Source organism: Acromyrmex echinatior, chromosome 4, assembly GCF_024713525.1.
Source record: "Acromyrmex echinatior isolate Ae372 chromosome 4, ASM2471352v2, whole genome shotgun sequence".
In the NCBI taxonomy this organism is placed as follows: domain Eukaryota; kingdom Metazoa; phylum Arthropoda; class Insecta; order Hymenoptera; family Formicidae; genus Acromyrmex; species Acromyrmex echinatior.
Genome location: NC_141855.1, coordinates 3,612,914 through 3,634,692, shown reverse-complemented (window position 1 = coordinate 3,634,692; position 21,779 = coordinate 3,612,914). Strand labels below are relative to the sequence as shown.

Sequence of the window (21,779 nt, the reverse complement as noted above, 5' to 3'; positions counted from 1 at the left end):
AGTTATATTAAATTTTATATTTTATAATCTAATTTTTGCATGAATTATCGCGCAGAATTTTGTACTCTCATTCACTCTATTAAATATTTATTTGTTCCAATTTCGAAAGTCCGATTAAATTTTATTATTTTATTTTTCTTATTTTTCTTATATTATTGATATTATTAATATATAAATGATAGTTCAAAGTTACTAATAGAGACATGCCAGTACGTTATATATCTGCCTGTATAAATAATATTACATGTAATTTTTGACACTCGTGTAATCTATATCTATATCTAAGCTACATGCTGTGATTTGATGGGTTATTAATAAATACAATGTCATTATTTTATAACGGTCTTCAATTTTATAATACGTGCTATAATACTTAATTTATTATATTGGGAAACCGTATAAAATATACAGATATAATAATCTTATGACATACGGTTTAGGACCATCTCCTTAGTCTCCCTAGTCTATAATGAAGTCTCCTTGGTATCTTGTAACTCATTATGTGGATAACGTATAATATCTGATACATCGTACCCTCAGGTACTATAAATGCCAATTAGGATACAACATCAGATTTCTTGCTTATATCGCTTCGATACGAATGTGTTTTTTCATTTCTTTCTCTGTTGCTCATTTTTGTAGAGAAAAGTGACACTTTTTTGTAGGGAAAAAATCCAAGAATAGGGACAAATATCTCATTACTGGAAATTGTATAGATTGGTGTATTTCATTCATTATATGATGTTCTTTTTTTCATATTTGCTAGCATTATCTTTATAAATCTACAGCATTGAATATCTCTTATATTCGATCTATCTTGTTTAAGTGAAATCCCACGACATCGTTATTATAAAATAAAAAAATTATTAAAATATTACTTCTTCATTTTGTGTTATTTTCTTTTTATTTTATTTAATAATTTTAACAAATATTAAATTTTGCTTCTAGTTTTTTATTTCATTTATACAATGATATTAAATGTACTATTAAAAAATTTTATCGACGGGAAAAAATGAGAAGTATTGTTTAACAATTTTATAATAATAACATATTTTGAAAAGAAAGTGCTTTTTAGAAAATATTGTTCTTTAATATCTTTTTAATGTAAAAGATTTTTATTTCTGGGATTACAATTTTATAATTTTAACATTGGCGTGTATTATTTTAAGATTGTTAATAAAATTATATAATTTTTTATATACAATTCACAACATCAAAAAAATTGAGCTAAAAGCTTTTAATTCAATCTATTGACGCTGTGAATAAAGTTAAGAAATATTTATTTCTAAGAGAGAATTTCTATTAGAGAAAAAATATGAATATTATATATATGTAAATGTATGTATATATATATATATATATATATATATATATATATATATACACATCTCAAGACGTGTTCTCTCATAACTTTTCAACACTTGTAGTCAGCTGAAATTGAATTGTTCTTAAGTAAATGTTGCAAGTTCCCATTGCTGCAAAGGCGTTTATGGTTACGTGATCAAAGTCACGTGTTCTGAATAATAGATATTTTGTCGAAAGCAACTATTTTATTATATTTCCCGTACGTGGTTTAAGCGACAACTTCGCAATTGTGTAACTCTTGTGTCGTGAACTTTCTGAAATTCAAAAACTTATAATGAAAAAAGCGAATATTTGACAATGAATTTTTTACTATTAGGTGTTGGAATTAATTCGTAGCGTTTTTTAATGAAAGAATGTTATTTATTTCACATGAGCATTAAAAAATACATTAATGAAAGTACTTCCCATCACTTGTAAAACGCTACGAATTAATTCCAACACCTAATAAAATTGCATCAATGTTGCATGTATAAAAGAAAAATGCATCATATTCTTGCAATCTTGCAAGAAAATATGAATGAAATTAGAAGCATTGAAGTACGAGTTTGAAGTACGAGTTTAACTTTTATAAAAGAAAAAATTAGAAATATATAGCATTCTTCTCTCTCTTTTCTTATAATTTACATACTTATTTGAAAATATAAACGAAATAAACATGCGAAAATATGAATATATATGAATAAATTTATTATATGTATCATTTATAAAATTAAATGTCTTTTTTTTGTAAAAAGTATGTAATGTGTGTATGTGAAGAGAGAGAGAGAGAGAGAGAGAGAGAGAGAGAGAGAGAGAGAGTGTGTGTGTGTGTGTGTGTGTATAACATTTTCTTGGTTTACATATAATTTATATTAATAAATTATATTTAGATAACTTTTTCATTTTTTCTCTTTTCACTAAAATTTATTAATTATTTGATCTGTATTAAGTAAAAAAAAGTCATAAATATCATACTGTTGATACTTTATTATTAATTGTTAAATTATCCAAAAACTTTTCTGAATCAAGTTTTAGAAAATAGATGGATAATTAATATTTGTTCTTCATTTACATCGTAATAATATTGATTTTAGTAAAATTTTAATTTTTAAATTAATAAGATACATAAAGGTTTCAATTATTTAAAAAGATCCATAAAGATTTTTATATTAAAAACTGTGCAAAATATTTCTTTTTAAATATATAAAGATCTTTTATTTAATATAAAAATCTTTATATTAGAAACTGTGCAAAATGTCTTTTTAAAATTCTGTTCGAACGAGAAAGACTGTGCAGCACATAATTCTTTTACACTCAGCACAACTCTCAACTTTAAATAGATACATTTAATTTGAATTGCGAATAATGTTCGTTGATTTCCACAATTATCTCTGTCGGAAATTCAAGCAAATAAGACAGGTTATGTCTAGTAAACAAATTTTATTAAATTTCTATTCAGCGCCAAATCTAATAAATGAATAAATTACAGTGATTTATAAAATTGCATCTCAAGGACGAGCAGATTAATTATTCTTTATTATGCGAGAAGATATCTATTGATCTATATTTATTTCTTTATCTGATGGGATTATAAGCCGTTATATATTAACGTTATATATTAACGTGAAAAATTTATAATTAGTCGCAAAGTCTAAATGTTTTAAATTTTTAACTATAGTATTTGTAATTCTGATTATAACAGAAAAATTTATTGTAAAAGACGAATTCATTACTCAATTTATTTTATTTAAAATAAGCAAAAGCGTTTGGCAAAATAAACTTTAAAACTGATATATAATTTCACTTTTTCCAGCTTTTCACTATAAAATTTTTTTGTTGATTTTTTATATGCATACTTGGATACATTCAGATTCCTGTGTGACCCAAATGTTTCCTAGGTATCATATTATCCGTGTTTAACATTCGGCGAGCAATAAGGATACAATGACACCTGTGTGGCATTTAGGTGGAAATTTGAATACAGCCCTTTTTGCTGTTCTGCGAGACGTAAACATATAATGCGTAATGTTTCTTTTTAAAAATTTTCCATAAATTATACACGATTGCCTTCACATCCGATAGAACTATTTGATACTATAATGCAACATTATAAAAATTAAGCTTGATAATACTTTGAAGGCTTCCATTTTCTTCAGAGGTGTCAAAGGGTATCAGTGTGCTGCTCCTCACGTTGATAAAGTGAAGGCAAAATTCGTTAGCATTGGATCACGACACGGCGATAATTCATAAACCTGTAGCACTATTAAATTAGCTTATGTCTGTTTTACAGACAGACGTGCCGATTTACACAATGTGTGTATTCTGATTTTATATTTAAAACTGTATTATGGAAAAATAAGAAAGAAAAAAAATTGATTTATAAACTATGCGCGCGCAATAGGAACATACAAAACAATGCAATATTATCAATAATACAGTCATTATTTATTATATTATTTAAATTATGCAAGTTTATAAAAAAAATTGTAAGAATTTTATTTTCGCATTTATAGAATTCGTCTTTAGTTGATTTTATAGAAACAAAATATATGAGTTTTTACTTCTTTAATTATCTAAACAGATCACAACACTTTTTTATCAGTAGGTATTAATAAAGTACAATAGTTTCTGAGAAATAGGGGGATGTTTCTTAGAAGATCTATATCAATATCGGTGATTTCACTTTATAATAAATGTCTAGCATATCTTTCTAATATAATATTTAATTTATAATTTCTTAATCTTTATGTTTAAAAAATTAAGAGAAAGAAAGAGAGAAGAAAAAGAAGGAAGAGAAAAAAATCTAGAATCTACTAGTTGCTTTGCAACTAGTTGCTCTCTCTCTTATCCGAGAGTATAAGTTCGTCGAAAGTGTGGATTAACAGTAGCCGAAAATAATTTTATTCCTTTGTCCGCTTGAAGGGGATGTTTCTACAGCACACAATCAAACAATGTATATTAGAGCTTGCGTGGTAGAGAACTTTTCGTCCGATCCAGAAGTCCAGGCTCCTATATGTCCTCGTGGGGGCGCATCGCCACGCCTCCCGCGTCTATATAAGCGCTATGGTGGCGGTGGAATCCTCACTCGCACCCCAGTACGCGGTGGTGAGCCAAGGGTGAGATTCCTTCTCGAGAAGGACAAGCGGGAGCAGCGGCACAGACTTTGCATTTCACTTCTACCAAATTTTCGTTAGCGCGAACTGTGAGCCGAGTAGGCACAGATCGTGAGGCATGAGGTCCTGGTTGCTATGGTTGTTTCTTCTGTTGGTCGTCTTAGCCGATAGGAGCTTCGCTAATCCTTATTTCGATGATGGTGGTGAGTCATAATTTGATCCTTTTTTGCGCGTTAATGAAGAGCTGCAAGCTGCTTTTCTCAAATATATCTAACGTAAACACTCATAAGACATTTTGAGAACGATGAAGAAACGTTGAAAAAATTTAAAACATATTTACGAGCTTTGGTCTTGCGTTGGGTCTTTTGCTGATACATAAATTCGAATTATTTAATGTCAACGTGCACGAGAGTGATTATCTAATCAGAAATGATAATGGAATCGACATCGAATCGATATCGATTCAACGTCGAAAGCATCAAATCGACGTCAATTCAATTATCAATGTTGATTTCATTATCATTTTTGACTGGGTAAATATTCGTATACGACCAATATGTTGCAGATCGATTTTTTTATGCAGTTGATGTATTATATGATGTAATTACTAAAATAGAAGTTAATGTAAAAAGATTATATATTTACGATTATAATCTACAAACTCTTTTTTTGCAATTAATAATTAAGAAATCTTTATTCAGAAAACGTAATTGATATTTCACTGTATTGTGTATGTATGTAAAAAGAATAAAAAAAATTCTATCATTACTGTAAAAGAAATGTTAAAATTTTTTTTCTAACTAGATTCATTTCTTGTGTACTTTGATGTTATCATATTGACAAAAAGTTTTTGACAGAATATTTTTATAATTATGAAACATTGTCTATTCATTTTTTGTGACCTTTAGGATTTTTTAGCTTCAGGCTAAGTGTGATATTAACTATTTTTTTTACTGAAATATTTTTTCAACTGAAGTCGGTTTTTATTTTTTAAATATTGATAGCATTGTCTACTGTGCACGCGAAATAAAAATAACTCGTATACCGTCGAATATTATATAAAAAAATAACTTGTATATAGTCAAAAATAAATAGATACATTGAGACTAAATAAATTTTTACAGCACACTTTACTTTTTAAAAAAATTTAAATATTTCTGTATCTTATTATATAATTTTTGAATAACTTTCATATACATTCATTTTATATATATATATATATATATATATATATATATATATAAAAGTAATATAATCAATTTAACATAAGAATTCATATCATATTATACACTGAGAAAGAAGCGTTGCTATTTAGAAAAAAAATTGTTGATTTAACTAAATGTAGCGGTCATGGATTTTCAAACAAGTATTTATTAATTGAAACAAATAATATGTTGAAATGACTTACGTATATTTAACTTAAATGTATAAATACTTGAACTAAATAATCATTACAAACTAAATTTAGTCAAATTAACAATTTTTTATCTCAGTGTGTGCATCAATTACATGAATATAAATCTAAATTATAATTAACGTAAATGAACTATTATAGATATTTTAATTAATACTTTATTTATTTTTATATCATACATTAATTACGTATTACACAGAAGTATTTATAAAACACTTAAAATTATATTCACATGTCGATTATGATATTACAATGATTCTTAACACATTAAGTGCTAAGCTTACTTCTTATTTACGCATTTAATTATTTATACTCAGTCATGGCGTAATTTTTTATATTCAGTCATGACGTTTAACGTGTTAAAATTATCTGTCATTAGTCATTGGTGACTGACGCGACCTAAATGAAAAATATTATATATTGTCAGTCACCAGTGACTGACGTGGCGCTTAACGTGTTAAACATAAATTAAAATTGTAATATAGATACTGTGTGCTTTATGTATATACGCGAATAAAGCTTTTCGACAATATATTTTCAATAAAGATTTCGTGAAAATATATTTCGTACAAAAGTTGTATGTTAAAAATATCTGTTCTGTTATAAATGAAATTATTAAAAAATCTCATCGAGCAGATTTGATATGATTTATTTTGTCAGGATCTTTCTTTGTAATTAAATTTTTTAAACTGTATTATAATTTTGAACCAAATTATATAAAAAAATTATAATAGAGAGAGTTATTAGTAGCTTTTAAAATTATACATACTTTTTAAAAGTTATTTTAACATTGCAAACTTTTTAATTAGTATAGCTAATCTATTTAATGTTTTGAAATTAACTTTGGAAGTGACTTTGAAAGTATTAAATCTTTTAAATTGTAACAGCACTTTTGCTCGCCAGCGTTATAATATATGAAACTTGTTAAAGTTCGAATTATAATATATATATATAATATAAGCGTTTTTCACGGTTGTGCAATTTCTTAAGAGTTTTACGTTTATTACAGTACAAATTTATAACAGTTAACGTTATAAATTAAACATTTGTGCATACGCCAAGTATGATTTATATGGCTGACAACAGTGGACGCAAATATTTTATAAATATATCTGTAAAATTATTAAAAGTCATGTAAAAATATTTTAAAACAAGAATTAAACAAATGGAGATATTTTTATAGAAAAATTTGATTCAAGAATCAATTAGATTCGTATCATGCCTAGTCAGTTGGATAGCAGATAGTGCAAGTGGAATAGGTTCATCCATGATCGGACGCATACCGATTACATCACGGTGCTGTCAAATTTAATTAAACAGTTCTGACTCGCAATCGTAAATCCAATATACGCGCAATGAAATATTCTCAATAATCAAAATTACATTTGCCTATGATGATTATTCAAAATATTGAGAAGTATTACATGAGATGTTGCTAACATCATAACAATTAAAAACAAAATAAGTGAATTTATTTTTTATTTAATATCAATATTATTTTGTTTAATTATCGAAAAAATTATTTTGAGCTAAATTTTAAAAAGAAAATCAAAGAAATGTATGCATTTTGAGGCGATTTGAGGACTGATTGTTGAATTCATCCTTTTTTAAAACTCAATTTTATTTGCTGAATCCGAGAACCATAATTAAAATACTTATCGTTCGGAAAATTAATTTTGGGACGCATTTTAACGGTTTAACGAAAAAAGTAACGGTTGATTTTATCATTTTGTCGGGTCGCGTATAATATATTTCTCTTTTTTATATATATATAAAAATTATCTTTTCTAATTAAAATAAATTATTATTAAAGTCGGGACTTTTACATTATATAGGATGTTTTGTTATAATTTTATATAATTTGTTTTGTACATATGAGTTAAACTTCATATTGTTTTTGTATTTGCAATTTATCTTTATTTTTTTTATTCTTTATTAGACGCGTTCAGATTCCCATCTAAGTCTCACATGTTATCCTTGTTTAACATTCGGTGAACAAGAAAGATAAAATGACATCTGAATGGCACTTGGGTGGGAATCTGCACATTTATTTATATAATTTTTAAAATTTCTTTTAATAAACCAAATTTGTAGTAATTTAAATTGTATAGATATTGCACACAATATTTAATCTGCAAACAATAGAGATAACATTTTCTAGAAAGAACAATAGAGGTAACATTTTCTAGGAATCATGTTTCGTTTTATTAGCTTTAACCTTTTACCTTCGCGCCGCAGGAAGGATTTTCTTGTTAAGAATTTTAAAAACGTATAACGAGACTTATCGTAATAATCTTAATGGATAATTTTCTTTTATATAAGGCTGTATTGTAGCAAAAACGAAGATTTGCGATAATGAAAACGGAACGATGAAAATTTTTAAATATAATTTTTTTTTGTAATACATTATTTTACAATTAAGTACCGTTAACAAAGCTAAAAAAGCGATTATATATGCGTTTTGTTAATGCTTTGCAAATGCTGCTGTGCTGCTTGGGTAGTTTAATTTTAATTTTGTAAGCTTTATTAAAAGTGGATATAAATGGATGTGTATGTGTGTGTGTGTGTGTGTGTGTGTGTGTGTGTGTGTGTGTGTGTGTGTGTGTGTGTGTGTGTGTGTGTGCATAAAGAAACAAATAGTTTTATTTTTTCTGAAACAGATAGTTTTATTTAGTATAATTTTTAGTGTTGGATGAAGTGCCTTCTTTGTGAAGCTTGATATATGTTCAGCTGATATAAGGTAGCTTTGTATAGCTTTGTATAACTTTGTTTTATATTTTCTACTTGTTTCAATTCATAAAATCTTTTTACAAGTTTCATGCAAGTAGCTTTGTCATATTTCTAAGGAATATTCTATTTGATAAAATTTATTTTTGTCAAAAGATAAAATTATTTCCCATAGTGATCGCGTATTACATATCGAGTCAAAGAAATATATCAAGATCAAGTCTATTGTTGATATTGCCTTATAAAATATATAATAGCATTTCTTCTGTGAGATATATTTTTTAAATTCTTTTTTGAATCATGGATTGTCTATGCTTAATCTATGCTCGTATGTGATTACATAGACAAAATATTTTTTTTCTTTTTAGTAAATAAGATACATTACGAAACATTTCAGCAACTTTACAGTAACGTTGTAACGTTGTTTGTCTAAATGACATTTCGGAGAGAATTCGGTGTTAAATCAATTCGGTTTAAATTAATTCGGTGCTATATACAATATGAATCTTTTCCAGCATTTCAGCAAAGAATACTTATTTTTTTTTTATATTAATCCATGAAAATACATATAATTGCTTTGCATAAATTGAAAAAAAGTTCTATTTTTTAAATTTACAATGTAAACTACAATGTAACTAAACGGATTAAAATTTATTATTGCAGATTATGCATGTATTAAAATGAACCATTTATTTTACGCTTACAGAAGATGTAGATGATCTTCAAGCTGACGACTCCTCGGATTATATAGACACTTTGGAAAATCTGATGCGAGTGGCACAAAAGTGAGTGGATTATCTTACTTGTCCGGTTTTATTTTCCTATGATTCTCCTCAACAGGATCTTTTCTGAGATCTCTGGATTACCTCTTTTCCTTCTTCCTTGACTAACTGTTACTGAAACTGTATACATTTTACGGATGTCGAAAACATACAATTTTGAGATGTGTACATATGCGACTCTACAACATTATTTTTATTCTATAACATTATTTTTATTTATTTATTTTTTTAATGAAATCTTTTAAGAATTAAAAAGATCAGAAAATAAAAATTTGAAAAACAATTTATTTTTACGTCTCTAAAAACAAATTATAATATTTTTTAAATATTTATGGTCATGTAATACATATATATATATATATATGCATGTGTGAACGTTACTGTACGAGACACTGAATCGACATTGCGACTTCGACATTGTCTTTTGGCCCTTCCCTTGATGTCTCGATGTTGTGAAAAAGCATTTTCTCGATTTCCCTAATCTCGAGTAGACGTACCTCGTCGATAAACTTGTTTAGGCGGGCTTGCATAAGGCGTGGTGGCGACTGTTATCACCGACGGAAGGACTGCTGCTACAGCTCTAGCTGCCGTTGCAATCTCTGGGGTTCTAATTGCAAGTGTCAACGGATGGGTCTCTTTCAGAAGTGGGGCTAAACGATATCCTCCCTTTTTCTCTTTTTTCTCTCATAAATCTAATTTCTACATTTACGCGTCTTGTTTCTTACATATTTTCTTTTCTTTTCTATTTGCTCTTCCATCCAATCTGCTTGAAAGTCTATCCCGACGATGATATCCTTGATAGTGTCCTTAAGTATATTTTACGATTCTCCCATATAACTTAACCCACTCGATGTATCTGTCTCGTGGGAATTTCACGAGGATTTCCACGTTTTCAAGTTTTACGGTTTACATTCTTGATTAAAATGAAGGCCTCGATAATACGCTTTAACATCTTTTTTTCGTGTGTTTGTTAGACTTTTTAGAGAGAGAGAGAGAGAGAGAGAGAGAGAGAGAGAGAGAGAAATGAATGATTCTTCAAGCTTGTGATATCATAATTGGCAATAGCTTGCAAAATGTTACTCGCTCGGAAACTATTTACATTCTTCTACAATATCTATAGATCCAGTTTCCCAATGCAGTTTCCCAATGCAGTTCATGACTACCTCTCTCACGATATTCGATGTTCGGGATCAACTGTGTTGAGTAATCGATATGCTTAACGATCCTCCTTCTCTTTCTAAATCGTAGACCTCTCTAATTACAATGTAGGTAATGCGAAAATTATAATTAATTCACATTGATCAATTTTAATGCAATTTTATTAAAAGTTACATCTATATGTGCGCGCATATACGTACACAAAATTTACTATTAAATACAACATCATTTTTTTGTCCGATATTTATTTATATATTTTAAATATATCTTATTTTTCTTAAGATTCCCTCGATATTCTTCTCCCTAAATCCCACTTGGATTTTCCGCTGTTCCATCTTCACCAGTGAAGGTCGTCATTAAATTGGAGCCAGAAATGCACACTGCATTCGAAGGGCCTTGATTCACACTAATCGATCGTTCCTTCAGCTGCAGTTCATCGGATCTCCTGGATAAAATGTGCGAGGAATAAGGATATATTATATTATAAGGATATATTATATTATATTATAACTATTACTTTTCAAGTTCTATTGTTTTGTTTCACTGTTAAGCAAAAGTGCAAAAAAAATTGCGAAATATTTGCAAATAAAAATATTATTCTTACAGTTATTATTACAATCATTATTATTCTTTGTAAAATACAATTTTTTTTTATTAATATCCTAGAGTAAGTTCTGATTTCTATTTAAAATATATGTAAATGCAATATAATGGAAAATTGTCTTTATTTCGTGACAACAGTCGTGACAACAATTCCTGTTGAAATTGTTTTATTTATTTTTTAAATGTAAACTCTAAATTTTAATGGGATAACAATATAAACTATTATGAAAAATTATACGTGGAAATTAATACGTTTATATTGACACGTTTCAAATATTATAATTTGTTTCGATTCTCTCGTATTGCGTTATTCTTTTTGATGATCCTTCCGGATGTTCACTAATTAAATTGTAAAGGATCTATACAATTAACGATACAAATCCTGATATTTATTATAAAAAATATAACTTTTTTTCAAACTGGGTCAGATCTCATGTTTTTAGGACTTCGCAATCCTCCTGGATAAGATAAAAAATTGGAAAAAGTTATTGAGTGAAAAGAGATATGCGAATTATAGGAATTACTGCTCTCTGATTGGAAATCTCTCCAGCCACTTTCACCAATCAGATCGTCGGTTTTTCTCAATTTGTTAGTCATTGTTTCGTCAATGATTGCGAATAATCGATAGGATAATTAAAACTGTTGTAACAACAGATTTCTTCCAATCAAGTATGGATATGATAATCAAGAAGAAGGAATTATTATAGTCAGAACAGAGATTTATTATTAATACGTACCTATATGTGTGTCTAAAACTGCGATTTATCTAAAAGCATACTTTAATAGTATGTATAAGTTACAGATAATCCGCAATTTACAATTTCCCTATACGACATCTTAACTTTAAACGTATTACCTACATGTATGATTATAAAGGAAATATTACAATAATATAAATGTTTATGCAATTGTATTTGAAGGTGGATGTACACATATACCGATATATCATGGAAATATAATATATATTATATATATATACGAAATGTGTGTAATTCTCTTTTATTGTGCTGCTCCAAATCATTGATTGAATTTAATTTGTAGTTTGTTTTTATTTGAAAGTATGCGATTTCCTTAATATTTCATACTCAAACTAAGTAAATATATAAATTAATGCTTTTTTCAGGTTCAGTATCAGCATAAAATAATTGACATTAAAGAATTATCTTAAAGCTGTTAGATTTTTAATTTTAAATTGTCTATATATACTTTGATTATTTATAAAAACTATAAATAAACTATAAATAAAAACTGTTAATTTAAAAGAAACACGATTTTGGAATAACTAAATAAAAAATATAAATAAAAAGATAATTTTTTATCTTTTGCACCTGAAAGGCAGAGATCATCTTCAAGTCACGATGACCTCTTCAAGTCGAGCAACGTCATGCTAGATACGCAGGGTCAAGTAACTGGACAGTGATGTACAGTTTAACTCACGCGATTTTCTTGCAGCAAGGAATTGTCTGGCAAATAATAAATATATTTTTTACTTATAATTTATATAAATTTATATGAGAAATAATATATCATTGCATAAAATTTCTTGCGATTAATTACAGTTATTATATTCTTAAAAAATATTTCATTATTTTATTTTTTATTTTTTACAACGAAAACCAAATTTTTAACAATATAAATAGTCTTTTATAAATCTAAACAATTTAGAAGCTTCTCTTCTTTGAAAAGTCTGATTTAATGTCAGTTTCTTTCGTACGTTTCCAAGTGTCAATGTTGTACAAGTTTCAAATTAAATTAAGAAATAGAATCTGCATGAAATTAAATGAAGATTGAAGCTTTTGTTGACTTGTGTTTCAAAAGTATACATTTCTAAAGTTGAATTGGATTCGTGCAAAGTCTGAGTGTCTAATGAGTTATAAATTGTAAAACTCAGAAACATGATATTTCTACATTGAAATAAATTACATTATTTGTTTTTCTTTGCTACTAGAATCTATAACATCGAAAACATGTACGTAAATAATATATATCATAAATATATGGATAATGAAAACTTTCTATTTTATTTAATTTTCCGATTAGGGACATATGTGTTATTGATCTATTTCAATCTAACATAATTAAACATATCATTAATTTTGCGTAATTTCATTTATTAGATTTAGTAAATGTCTCGATCTCTCTTGTTATTTGAGCTTCGTTTCATTTTTTTTTTACATTCAATATCGTTTCAACAAAAGATCAATAAGAATTAAGAACTAATGAACGACACTTTATCGAGTTTCTCTAATTGAAGTATATATTTCTAAGACCACATCGATCTCGATCACGATCTTGCGCGGGAGGAAGAGAAGAAAAGGTTAAACGAGTTAACCCCATGGAACCTCGATGACCTATGTCCTTGTCCGAGTCGACTCTATATCATAAATAATCTCTTGGTAATGCAACGGGTGTTCCGAACATATGTACATTTTCAAAATATTTTATCATTTGTACTGCGCCTTTTGACATTATGCTTGTGTTTTCTGAAAATACATATTTGAGAGCAAAACAATATTGAATTAACAAGCTAATTCTCTTTTGCTCTAAAATGCCCCTTTATAAAGAATATCTGCTAAGTGCAGATGTTTCAAAAAAGATTTTATTTTACAGAAAATTTTTGATGTTTTAACAGTTGTATACATAAAGATAAAACTAATTAAAATATCACGCTTGTAGATTTAATAATAGAATTTTTTTCATATTGATTTGTTCAAATTTTGTCGAAATTTGTGATTAAAATATGTGTATAATATTATAAAATATATTATTATAAAGTAAACCTATCGTGAGGAAAAGGAATTTATAAAAATTGTTATAGCACTGCTACATAAGTATTTGTTAATATCGTTTATATATTCGCGTTTTTTATTTCAATTTTTATGTCTTAAACTTATTAATTTTATTCTTTTATTAAATTAGTTAATCCAGCCTTAAGTCGCACATAATGACAAAATAGAAACTTTAAATAAGATATTTTCCAACTAAATTATAAATAATTTATGTAATGGACAGTAATGAGAGGTGATTCGTATGTATGTCAGTGATGCAATAACAACGTCGATGAGTTCTTATAATTAATGGGCCAAGTTTTTCGTCACGTACGTTTGCTTCATTCTGTTAGGTTCACCTAAGTCAATTGTTTTTTCTAGGACGACGTGTGTCGCAATGTCAGGACAGAAGTAATAAGTATTATGTAGATGTAAAGGTGATCCTACGGTTAATAATACTGATCAGTAATATTGAATCAATAATACTGGCAGTATGCATCAATATTCTTAATATTTTTACAATCTTATACAATCAGTATTATTGATACTATATTTCACTTTAGTAGTTTTACATACATTATCTACTTGCACTGTGACATACTGTGATATGGATCTCTAATCAAGCAATATTCTAAGAGATGCTCGAAAATTAAAATCCTGATCACCGTCAGTATTCTATCCATCAATATTAATTACACATGATCAGAAATATTGTCAGTATTTGTTAATGCTTGATGACAGTATTATTGACCATGTAGAGTCATCTTAAGTGGATCTCTGAGGGAATTGCTGTTTTATCGACTTACACATTTACGGTTTACAGCCCATAATAAGTATATGGTTTATGAAATATTAACAGATCACTACGTATTACTGCATCAATATCGTACGCACATAACACGAAATTTTCATGTAATCTTTTCTCGTATACTAAAGCTTATTTCTAAAAAGCACAGTATTGTTCTTTCATATAATTTCTATTCTAGATAAGGCTAGTATTTATATTATAATCTGTTTTTATTTTAAGACTGTCTCAAATATAATAATGTCTTAAGATGTTAATGCGTATTTTTGATTAGTGAATGACATTTTAAGACTGTATTTAAGACTGTATTTAATTTTGAGTATAAAAATCGGCTGTAAATACCGGCCCAAGGTCCCTATTCAAGGTCTCTATAACTCTTAATTAAGTCGTTATAAAGACAAATGTCTTAAATTAAAAAAGGTTCAGGATCTGTGATTATGAAATGAAATACTGCCGAATGTAAGGAAAAAAGGAAGCACGGCTAGTATATGAAAGAACGTAATCAGAAGGAAAGTTTGATAACACAATTGACGAGGGAATCATAATATGTGGATCACGTTTTGCGCATGATAGTTCAACGAAATAAATTTTTTTGCAGATTCATACTTTTTAGTTAAAGTAACTTCAATTTTCAGAAAGTAAATGTAGCGTAAAGTATTTTTGATTAAATAAGAAAAAGAGTATTTTGACTTAATATTTTATATTGAGAACCACATTTTTTCATGATATCGTAATACGCTTTTATGAGAGTGTGCACCAGTTCTGTTTACTGAATCATGTTTATCTTGTCTGTTAATATCTTTGGTGCATATTACGTAGTCTCTGATGTCTCGGTACGACATTGCGTAAGTGAGATTACTATGCAAGCATGCGGTTCGCAACCTTGAGAGCAAGTTAGAAGAGCGAACACGTCGTGTCTCTGCCTACGTCCTGACGTCATTTACTGTCGAGAAGATTAGAACTTAGTGACAGCAGACATTATTTAAAATGCGACGAAAAAGCGCATTTAGATTATAATCAAGAGGTATGATATAGTATTTCAACGTTAAAAGTACATAAAGCATTTTTTACAATAAAAAGAGAGTTGTTCTTTTTTTAAATTTTGGACTTATTTTTCAGATAAAGATTAATAAATAAAATTACCATTCTCGGCTCTCATTGGCCATTTAAATTAAATTTTATTAGATTTATTTATTACAGCATATTTTATATATATATATATATATATATATATATATATACATATATATATATATATATATAAAGAGAATGTTAAAAAAGGACCGATTTCTGCTCAAAAAGATGTAAATAAAAGGAATATTTTTTGTAAATGTTGACTTCCTAAATACGATAAATTATTAAGAAATTCGAATATTTCAAAAATTGAGCACGATCATAATTGTATATTTATTCAAATTTCAATATTTTTACTTAATTTTCGAAGTGTTCCTCAAACGTCACAAATTTTTTAACTTAATTTCATTGTATTCAGAAGATTAAAATCTACAAAAATCACTATTTCCTTTGCTTATACCTTTTTCGGCAAAAATCTATTCTTTTTCGGAGGATGTTAAAAAAAATATTTATAAATGTTATAATCCAGTTATAAATATTTTAATATTAATAATATCTAATAATTAAATAATATCTAATAATATAATTATTTAATTTCGATAAACTAATTAATCAATTAAATAATCATAGGATTTTGACATTTTCCAAACGATTAATCCATAGAGAAGCTACAGTACAGAGAGATTACAGCGGACAAAAAGATTTTGTTATGTTATTTATTTATCTTTATTTTATGGTATTATCTTTATTTTATATCTTAAGATTTGAACTTTCATTTCAGTTAATACTCGAATTTCTATGATGTCCATTTTTTTAAACAAAAATGGCAAAAAATTCGTTTTTTTAATTTTTAACTCGATTTTTCTTAAAAAAATTGATGTACTGAAGCATTTATTGTTTTATTTTAGAATTTGTAATCCATGAAAAAAACTTACTTAACAGAATCATCTGTGATATGTCATAAAACATGAAAAAAATTACACAGTATAATTGAATACAACATAAACTTTGTAATGGATCGCTTAAAAGTTAAATTGATCTGATGGCTTTTATCACCAAAGAATGTTACGTCAGAATATTTGTAAACTTACAAAAGCCTTGATAGATACTTTTTCATGTAGTTTATATCACACTTTCCTTAGAACACAATATAAATTCATGAATTATGTTAAATGGGGGCTGTGCAAGAAAATGTATTGACTTAAAAACAAGTGAGATACTAATGTCCATTTCCACCAACTTTAGATTAACTTTAATCTCGGTCGTAAATCAACTTACTCTTCGTCTTTAGAACTAGAAAAAGACAAAGAGTAAGCTGAACTGAGATTAAAGTTAATTTACGTTGATGAAAACGGGTATAAATGTATCATCATCTATTTTTGTAGTAGAAGAGAATTGTTTAAGAGAGGAGTTGACATGGTTAACTCTAATATCAGTGTGATAGGGTGGAATTTCATTTTATAAACCTATTGACATTTATGATTCAATGTCTCGACATCAATTTGAATCTTTCTAATTAATTAATCGCGCAATATTTGAAATTTTGAAACTAAAGAATAAATGATTGGTTTTTATCTTATACTTATCTCAATAAGTTGAGTAGTTACATTAAAGTACAAAAAATAGATCATTTTGTTTTCCAAATCAAATGTAGTTTATGAAATTCACTGTAAGGAATGCAAAGCATTATATGTTGGCCAAACAAAGGCGATTAAAGACTAGCATTACAGAACATAGGATTCATATTAACAACTGGATAATGTTAAAATTTTTAACGAGAGGAAAAAAAAACAAAAGATTGATTTCCGAAATGACCCATAAATAGAGACAGGTACTAAATTTACAAAAAGACATTAAATCACTTAACCCCTTTTACACAAGTTTATTTACCAAGAATTCATGTTTTCATCTTTCGACGACATTTACTTTAATTTATCCTTATAAAATCTTTGTCCGCGATATATAATCGTAAACATAATACATAGACGTATTATGATTATATTGTATGTGGTGTTTTGCTATATCAGGTTAACGCAGTACTAATATTATGTAGTAATCTTTAATTTTCTAGATAAATCTTTTAAATATTCGCTTTAAATTTGTGCTTTAAATTCAAAACAAGTGTTCTTAGATTGTGCAATGAGGAATAGGTTTTCATTATAATGGGAATATGATCGAAAAGAGAAAATTATTATGTCGTGGATTTTTATGAAAGAATTAATAATGACGTTTCTTTCAACGATTCGATGTTACACGTGTAACGAAAAGAATTAGCGTATAATCACGCACAGCTGACGCGTTTCCGTGATGTGAAGATTACTTTGTACGGGATAATCCTTTTCGTTATTAGCTCACGAGTCCGGATAATGTTCGCTCAATAATGGTTGCTGAATAAAAAGCATATCGAATTTTATGGTTCTCGACATTTATTCCTACTTATCACAATATGCGACATTAGACGATTCGCCTCTGCGGTTTTGCACTTTTTCGCTCGGAATTTATTGCGCCACAAAATAAACTATAAAGTGTCTAGCCGCAGAGTTTGTTGCCCTGAGAACAACGGTGGAAACTATAATTTTAGTAGGACAATACATTGCCTTCACATTCCATTATGTTTTCGATGACGTGATAAATAAACTGTTGCAATTATTAATTAAAACACACATTATGAAAGCGATCTGCGCTTTGAAGTAATTTCTAGGCATCAAAACGATTATAGATTTATTCAGAGGCAACATGATATACATGTGCGCATAATAATTCCTTGATATTTGAGTACGACTAGACTGACGCAGTAGGAATATATATATAGGAATAGGAATTTTCTTAATTAGATAATCGGTCCAAATTCATATTGTTTAAACAATATTTTATTTGTTATATTGTTAAATCAAATAATACAATAATTAATCCTTAAGATAAATTTGATATTAATATATTCTATGTGAGAGATATTAAATTTTGTTCTTTTACCAGTAAAATTTGTTAATTAATCACCAAATATGTATTTATCAATTATTTAATTTTTTTTTTATTTTCTATTTTTAAAAGAAATATACCGATTTATTTATTTATAATATTATTATATTATAATATTAATAATTATAATATTAATATTATTATAATAATATTATTAAATTATATAAAATTATATAAGAGATAAAAAATTAAAGAATTTATATCATTAAAGCATCGTCTTTGCCATTTAAATGTAATAAATTGTATTAAAATCATGAAAAGTGATATCGACCTTCAACGTAGGATTTAATGTTGAACATTCCTAAAGTCTATCCACGTAAGAGGTGGAGACGTAAAGCCAAGGCTTTAAGAACTCGTAGTTTGAAATATGAATATATGATGAAAGAAATCTAAGAGTGGAATTACTCAGCAAAAGCGGAAATCCTCACAGCTTAAATGGGTTTATGTCGGTTGTACTTGCAGTGATATATAGTACCACGCACAACGCTTAATGCATCATCTTGCATGCACGTGTCCTGCAGAATAACTGTGATAATGAAATTAAATCAATTATGTTTAATATTAGCTAAAGATTATTTCCTAATATTGGTGAAACACTGGAAAACAAGTGTACAGTCACTATTAAACATTGAATAAAAATTGAATCCCCAATATTGTTAAATCAATATTAGCTAAATATATGATTAGATATCAACCTTACAATATTGGACCAATATCGAGGTTTCAATTCTTATCCAATGTTTAATATTGGCTCTACATTGTTCCACAAAATTACGACAAATACTTTGTGCTCTACTAGATTATATTAATAATTTGGCAATGACGTTGTGAATTTTTTATGGCAATAACAGCAACACCAGAATTGGAAAAGTAAGTCGTTACTTAATATAATAGATTGGAAGTCACTCATTACTGAAAAGAGTAACTCATTATTCGTAATGTTACTTCTACTCGTTAACTTTTAACGAATAAAATAACGCGTCGATGCATTACAAGTACCAAATTATATTTTTTTCAGTAAATAACGTGTAATAATGACAAGTTACTTTTTAAAGTGACTTCTTCAATCATAGTGCAATCTTAGCGTTTAGTTAGTTATCGTTACAGTCAGAAACAATTGCAACGTCATTATCGAATCGTTATTATAAAAAGTATTATAACGGTAAAAGTAACGGCGTCACTATATTTCTATTCCTTGTTATCAAGTCACAAATATGTGATCGATAAACAAAGAAAATATTCTAAATAAATCACAGAATTTAATTAAAAAGTAACATTTTTACATTTTACATTAATATTTATTTACTATTTTAATTACTTTGATTCAACTATTTAAACTGTGGACTAATTAAGTATTTATCAATATTAATTAAGCATTTATCAATATTATATTATAATAATATATATTAACATTGTGTAAGTATGTGTACATATAAAGAGAGAAGACATTTCTTTAAGGACATTTTCCCGATATGACATTTCGAAATTTGCACAGATATAACAAGCGAATCGTTTTATTTATAAGTTATCAAAGTGAGATAAGACAAAACGGTATATTTCAGCAGATTTATCTCTTTTCCTTATATTCAACCAGTTCCTTACAGCTTCCTGTTTAAAAGTCCATCTACTTTGCCCTCGGTTTAGCACAATGAAAGGAGCGAGGTGCCTCGCGAGGTAGTATCACGGAATCACAAGAGTGAAGAGTACAACAGTGAACGCGAGAGGCGGAGGGAGTGAGCAGATGGTACGACGAAAGGAGAAAAGGAGAAGAGAGTGTACGTTGGAAAGAGATAGAAAATGATGGAGCGCGTTCGTTCCAGGCAACTCGATCGCGTCGGTCGACATCGGAGCTCAGTATGCCGCGCAGCGCGCAGGCTCGCGTATACACGTATTGTCCTTTTCTCTCTCCCCGTTTTGGTTTCCGCGCGTGGCGAGTCCTCTCTTTCTTTTCTTCCCTCCCGTTTCGCGTGCGCATTGTCGGTCGTCCGGTACGCACGCTCCGCGCGCGTATTCTTCGCGTACGTACGTATAACGCGTAGCTACGCACGACGAATTTAATACTTACGTGCATGCATGCGCGCGCGTGCATTAAAGTAATACGCAAGTACAAATATTTCGCGGCGCAAGCTTTTTTTTTCTCCGTACGCATGCGTTTCGCGACCTACCTTTTCCTGCACGCTCTCTACGCCGCTCTTGCGTATCCGCGAGTGCATTAATACGTGTATACACACACACACATACACACACACACACACACACACACACACACACAACACACACATATATATATATATACACATGTGTACGTGCACGTGATTCTTTCTTTTTTTTTTTATGCATGACTACTCGCGCACAGCGGCAGACAGGTACGTGGAGGACACGTCGTGGTCGGCCGTCGCGCCGTGCACCGAGTGCATCGAGTTTACTAACGGAGTGCCGCCGCTCGCGAGTGCCGCTGCTCCGCGAAACACGGGCGCAGGTAACGCTAACAAGAAGATATATATATATATATACTCGTCTTCTTTTTCGTGCGGGAAAGAAGAGTGTATCGATGCGTCAGTGCGACGTCTGCGCGCGACAACGACTCGAGTCGCGTGACCCATATACACGCGACGGATGACACGGTGACACACGGGCGAAAGTGATTGAACCGATGCGAATGGGTGCGCGCACAAGTGTCGCGAGTTTGTCGCAGGAAAGAGCGGGAAAATTGAGCGATATTGGAACCGGCTACATCCGTCGTACATCGAGTACAGTGTACAGTGCACGCGTAACAGCGTATTAGCGTAGGAAGAAAGGAACGCGTGTGAACAAACGAACGTACGTGAATGTGATCGGAGCGCGTTACGAAACTCCTGTAGGCCTGAGATGTGGCACAAAATGAAGCGAGCGTATCCGCAAGCGATCGATAACTATAGCGGCACTATAGTCGACTCGGTGAATAGCAAGCGGCCTGTGCTATCAGCCAATCCAACCTAACGGACAACGCGTGACCTCCAGGAGCGGCGTGAC

At 29.0% G+C, this 21,779-nt stretch overlaps 1 protein-coding gene and 1 long non-coding RNA gene across 3 annotated transcripts; one reads left to right on the top strand and one right to left on the bottom strand.

The window, feature by feature from the left end:
• The first annotated feature begins 4,388 nt into the window (after window positions 1-4,388).
• LOC105145142 (xibalbin-1) lies at window positions 4,389-12,124 on the top strand. 2 transcript variants are annotated; one of them, XM_011054528.2, is made up of 3 exons: window positions 4,389-4,660; window positions 9,305-9,383; window positions 9,899-12,124. In XM_011054528.2, the coding sequence occupies exons 1-3, from the start codon at window positions 4,576-4,578 to the stop codon at window positions 10,032-10,034; spliced, it is 300 nt and encodes a 99-aa protein (XP_011052830.1). In that variant the 5' UTR covers window positions 4,389-4,575; the 3' UTR covers window positions 10,035-12,124. The 2 variants fall into 2 exon arrangements, with proteins under 2 accessions (XP_011052830.1, XP_011052829.1); XM_011054527.2 differs by having other exon boundaries at window positions 9,872-12,124.
• LOC105145143 (uncharacterized) lies at window positions 10,682-21,414 on the bottom strand. The gene is made up of 2 exons (XR_846043.2): window positions 21,282-21,414; window positions 10,682-10,983 (listed from the first exon to the last, which is right to left on the bottom strand). It is a non-coding gene; the product is annotated as an uncharacterized LOC105145143 (long non-coding RNA).
• Between the last annotated feature and the right edge of the window lie 365 nt (window positions 21,415-21,779).